Source organism: Amphiura filiformis, chromosome 11 (assembly GCF_039555335.1).
Source record: "Amphiura filiformis chromosome 11, Afil_fr2py, whole genome shotgun sequence".
In the NCBI taxonomy this organism is placed as follows: domain Eukaryota; kingdom Metazoa; phylum Echinodermata; class Ophiuroidea; order Amphilepidida; family Amphiuridae; genus Amphiura; species Amphiura filiformis.
The window spans coordinates 10,658,537-10,664,309 of NC_092638.1; the positions used below are offsets into that span (position 1 = coordinate 10,658,537).

Consider the following 5,773-nt stretch of genomic DNA (forward strand, 5'->3'; position numbering starts at 1 on the left):
AATCCGTTAATAATTAGAGCACATCAGACATATCGAATTGCATTCTGAATACGAAGAATGTCATTCTGATATCAAATAATTTTGAATTTTTGAAATTCACAATTTAATACACATTTTATGGCAAATCATTAAAAATTGATATTTTTGATATTTAACAGTAAGTAAACTTGTATACTTGTAAACCTGTATGTATATTCTCCCATTCCAAGGAGATGGTGGTCAAGCCAAATTTTTTCCATCGTGTCGTCTGACATATGGCGTGAAACTCAGAGTAAAGTTTCCTATTCCGGTAGTTCTATACTTTTAATTTGTATCTTGATGTACATCTATGTGTATCATTATTTTGTCTTTTTTCGGACTGTCAGAGTGACCCTGTAATGGAGCCAGGGTGACTCTTTTAATGGAGTCTGTGTTACTCTAGGAGCAGAGTCCAGCGACTACGCGATTCTATGTCTAAAATGACTCTATATTGGGAGTCAGATGACTCCTGTGTAGAGTCATCAAGAGTGACTCTTCAGCGGAGTCAAGAAATTTATGACTCTTCAAGGGAGTCAAATGACTCCCAATGTGGAGTCATTTTAGACATAGAGTCGCAGAGTGGCTGCTTTTAGAGTCACCTGGACTCCAGTTTGGCTTTCGGTGTAGAGTGTTTTTGCTCTAAACCAGTCAGTAATTGAGTCAATATTTTTAAGTGGACACAGTAAAGTAGTCATTCGCAAAAAGTACGAAATTTAAAATGTTTAAACAGTGTCATTAATATAGAATATAAATGATAATAATGGGCTAATATGGACCTTTGAGAAAAGCCACACCTTATTTGTTCTGAACTATGAGAAGAATGGTGATAAACAAACTCTTTCCTATATTAGTTAAATATTTGACAAATAACTTTTAAACCAATCTACCACCAATTCCTCTGAACCCATAATGCTTCAATTTACGAAGAACTAATGATGTCCTATCGTGTCAAATGCTTTTAACAAATCTAAATAAATTATAACAATTGTGGTTTTATATAGAACTTTCAACCGTTGTTTAGTTCATTTTTTTATCATTTCTTATTTCATGCTCTCATCATTGTACACATTAGTATTGTAGTATAAGTTAATTCTCCAAACTTGGCGCCTTTGCGGCATCCACATCTCTTCACTTCTTCATGTTCTACGGTTTAATATCATAATGTATTCTTTATCTTGTATTTACTATATTATAATATTTAGATGAACTGAAATGAAAACAAACAAATTTGAACTGAACTGTGACCGTCTTCAAGTTTATGGTCGATCCTTTATGTACTTAATTCGTGTAAGTTAATCCTAACCCTAACCCTTATCATAACCATAATCCTAACCCTAATTTCGTTTAAAATTACATGAAGGAACAACCAAGTTTATCCCAAAAATCCAAATTCAAAGAGCTTAACTTAATCAGTTTCACTTGATTGTCAGTATATCTCCATTTGATTAATAACCTCCTTTACATAAATCGAGACCGGTCTTGCCAAGCGACCACTCATTAAAGCCATAATTATATTGTAACATTTGCTGAGGAGGCCGCCCTCAATATTTTTATAAAATTCTGTATTCTACGATTGTAATGTAATTTATTAAACTTATATACACTCTTTTTATGGGAATGACGTGTTTGTGGCTAGAGCAAACTGACATATGAAAATATTGAGAGAGTAAAAATCAGGACTCAGCGGGGATTGAACCCCGGTCGCTGGATTACCGGTCCAGAGTCTTACCATTATTATGTTTTGATGAATCCAAGTGTGTGAAAATATTGGATCCAAAAGATAATAATGATAAAATTGGATTCTTTACGCCCAATATTTATTGGTCTCGCTATGAGTTTTAGAATATTGGACGAGACGTCGTCCAATATTTTAAAACTCATAGATCGACCATTAAATATGGGCTCAATTGATCCAGTTTTATATCACTGTATTACCTGAGTTGACAGTCGGTTTAAATATTAATTTCTCGGGTTTGCATCATTAATTTTATTTCCGATCCTCGCATTTATTAATTTCTGTCTCGCATTGTCTTTCGCCCTGCTAGGGTGAAGCATATAGGCCGCTTCCTTCTTCATTATTTTTTATGGAAATGTTACAATAATGGCTTTAATTTACACGGCGTAGAGTGGCTTGTTACGGTGTCGCCATACCGTCAGTGGTATCTTAACAGCAAGAAGAATGATACACACAAACAAAAGTACAAGTGTAATAATAGAGTTACGATTATTTGCATCCCAATTACCAACAAGAATCCCAATGAGAGCCCAAATATATACACCCCAATTAGAGAATGTGTAACGTTGGTATTTATCCCAAATAGTTGTACTGACGACGAAATCTAGAATGACGAAGACAGCAACGATCGCGAGTCCGATGGTACTGGATGTGGATCTGATGATGTCTCTCTCGTATGTGAGTACGATGCAAACGTTGAGCGTCGTGGCGAGAACAAGCCATGTACGGTATAGGACGAGTCCATTCTGAATCAAAATACGTATGGCAAACCTGTCTGCCCTGTAAACATGGAGAGAAGAAAGAAAAAAAACTTAATGTACTAAATGAAAATTTTTGGTTGATCGATTTTGATCAAATTAGTGCAAACTCACTCAAACAATAATATTACTAACCCTAAACGTCTAAGGATTTGGCTGAAAAAGGACCCCTAAATGGTGATGCCTTCTGAAAAAGTACCCCTTTTTCAAAAAGACGTCAACGCCGCTGTGTGGTGAAAAACATACCCTTTTAGACGTTTTTCTTGGACACGGGTGCGTAGCAAGTCAAGTAGTGAGTGACCCCCCCACCCGGGTTTTTTACTGGACATCTTACATGACACCCCTACACTTAATACCAATTACAAAGATTTGGTTCTACATCACAAATCATTTTTCAAAATTATAAGAGATTCAGCCGTAATGCCAACATGGAATGTCAACTGTGATATGTATAGGACAAAATTATCCAATTCAAGGCACTTACTTATGATCTTTCTTCAGCTGCTTGCCATACTTATGCACCGCCACATGATGCGACATCAAAGCTGGGAATTCCAATGTAAAGTACATGAGGAATATACAGATGAATGACCATACTATTAATTTTCTATCGAAAAGAAATAGCCACATGATGTTAAGCCACAAATTGAGACAATAAGACATGAGGAAAAATGGCGTCACAATTGGTGGGTTGGTAAATACAGCGCCATATTGGTTTCGTCGGCAGAGTGATGTAAGGACATATATGATCCATGCGGCTTGCCATATGTATATAAGGCCCCATATTATGAATGTGAAGTCAGCAGGGGTTATGTCAAGTGCAAACTCATCTGACACAGCGCCAATGTCATTGATGAACAAACCTATTAACCAAAACAAAAAACCTTGTTAATTATAATGAGTATCACCTTCAGTTTGTCAAAATGCAAAGTAACTTATTCTGTAAAAAGAATGAAAGTTGTGATGGCTTATACGAAATTTAAAAAAAACAGTCTTTTGGCATACTCTCTCAGGATGCTGTAAATCATGAATATTCTGGGGTCATAATCTTTTACATGAAAAATATTAGGGTGGTAAATTGTGACATGGTATATCAAAGGGAGTCACTTTTGGGCAGGATCGTAAATGGAGAAATAGCAAAAAATCTGCCCGGGTGATTATTTTTAGTTTAGGTTTCTTGCAAATTTGTGATGTTAATAATGTTTAAAACGTTGTCTGATAGTTTCAGACTGAAATATAACTGGCATCTTGTATTTTTTCAGACATTTTTCAATCAACATATGCATGCATAATTGTCAATAATATTTTTTAAAGGCCGATATCTCAATTTTCAAGTTTATAATACCATAACTTACGAACTGAATTAACCAAAACAAAAAACCTTGTTAATTATAATGAGTATCACCTTCAGTTTGTCAAAATGCAAAGTAACTTATTCTGTAAAAAGAATGAAAGTTGTGATGGCTTATACGAAATTTAAAAAAACCCAGTCTTTTGGCATACTCTCTCAGGATGCTGTAAATCATGAATATTCTGGGGTCATAATCTTTTACATGAAAAATATTAGGGTGGTAAATTGTGACATGGTATATCAAAGGGAGTCACTTTTGGGCAGGATCGTAAATGGAGAAATAGCAAAAAATCTGCCCGGGTGATTATTTTAGTTTAGGTTTCTTGCAAATTTGTGATGTTAATAATGTTTAAAACGTTGTCTGATAGTTTCAGACTGAAATATAACTGGCATCTTGTATTTTTTCAGACATTTTTCAATCAACATATGCATGCATAATTGTCAATAATATTTTTTAAAGGCCGATATCTCAATTTTCAAGTTTATAATACCATAACTTACGAACTGAATCTTCGCTTAGGAATGTCCGATTTCGATGGGGAAAACGGCGTTGTGGAGCAAAATATTTCTATATTTAAGATAAGTAAAGCACTCTAAATTAATAACCTGCCCAAAAGTGTCCTATTCTGTCCAAGCAAACTGGAGATTCAAATATAATGATAACACATTTCGTTGAAATAATTTGTTTGTGTGTGGATGCAATAGACAGCAGGCTAATTAAAAAACAGTTCAAGCCGAAGGAGGTAAACAAATTGAGTCACCGGTGTATTTATGACCCCTCCCCTCCGAAGAAAATGACACCTAAAACAGGGCCTTATCGTCATTATCGTGTGTTAAGGGTAGACTATGTTGGTCGAAGCAGCCAGAAATTCGATTTTCATTATCTAAATCAATATATTGTGGAAAATAACACTTTGATGTTTTGCAAAAGTTCATTCTACAAATCATGTACTTTTTACAAAAGTGTTGTTGTTTCAGCCCTCTTAACAACATATAAACTCAAGAACACAGGACCTACAAAAGCTTATATGTGATATTTGAATTCTTCTGCACAAGCTTACACACTCGCTACGAAATGATCAATGCAATTTTTGCCAAAGCTCAATACCATTCGGAAGATGCTATGAACTACCAAATCGCAACAGTTTAAAATAGTTGCTAACCTTTTAATGCCCAGGGTTAGTGTTTCTTCCATAGTCCACGTATGAACATAACCTGCTAAAGTTAATGCATTTAGAACAAGCCTACATAATAATACACTCACCATTATTTGCAGTAGTGTTCCCAATTAAATTGAAAAACAAAGTTACACAGAAGAGTATAAACGTCACAAGTGATAGCGTGATCACTATCCACTTATAACACGGCTCTGTCTTCGTCGGTAGTCGTAGATCCATGTTCCTCGTAACTTGCACATGAAATGATTACTGCAAAGGCTGAAAGTTCAACTAAAATCTCGCCCTGAAGATGGCAATCATGCGTGAAAAAAGTATTTCTAGAGATTTTTATAATTTAATGGAAGAAGATCGAAATCTTAAAAGAGAGAAAAAAGATAGTTTCTTATTTGATGTAATATTGAATCTCCGAATTGTTCTTAGAATTTACGATTCTGTGTGTTAATGTTTTACCTTAAGAAATTTGATCGCGATAATGGTTGAAAAAATATTGAGAATTTACCGTTTTGTATCATTTCATAACATAAGCAATGACCTGTACAAATTTAGTTCCGCGCCGTGAGCCACACAAAAAATCAAGTGCAGTATGTCAATGTAAAGTTTGAATTTACTGTTAAGATTAACAATGTAAGCGTAAAATTAGCAAATTACCGTTTCAATGACACTTTTTAAACAAGGTCGAGTTCGCTTAGATAAGACTTACTTAAGGCGAGTCAGAAGGGAATATGACCTATAG

The 5,773-nt window shown here is 34.9% G+C and overlaps 1 protein-coding gene across 1 annotated transcript; it reads right to left on the minus strand.

The window, feature by feature from the left end:
* Positions 1 to 673: 673 nt before the first annotated feature.
* Positions 674 to 5,276, minus strand: LOC140164342 (uncharacterized). The gene is made up of 3 exons (XM_072187614.1): positions 5,127 to 5,276; positions 2,996 to 3,374; positions 674 to 2,533 (listed from the first exon to the last, which is right to left on the minus strand). The coding sequence occupies exons 1-3, from the start codon at positions 5,257 to 5,259 to the stop codon at positions 2,131 to 2,133; spliced, it is 915 nt and encodes a 304-aa protein (XP_072043715.1). The 5' UTR covers positions 5,260 to 5,276; the 3' UTR covers positions 674 to 2,130.
* Between the last annotated feature and the right edge of the window lie 497 nt (positions 5,277 to 5,773).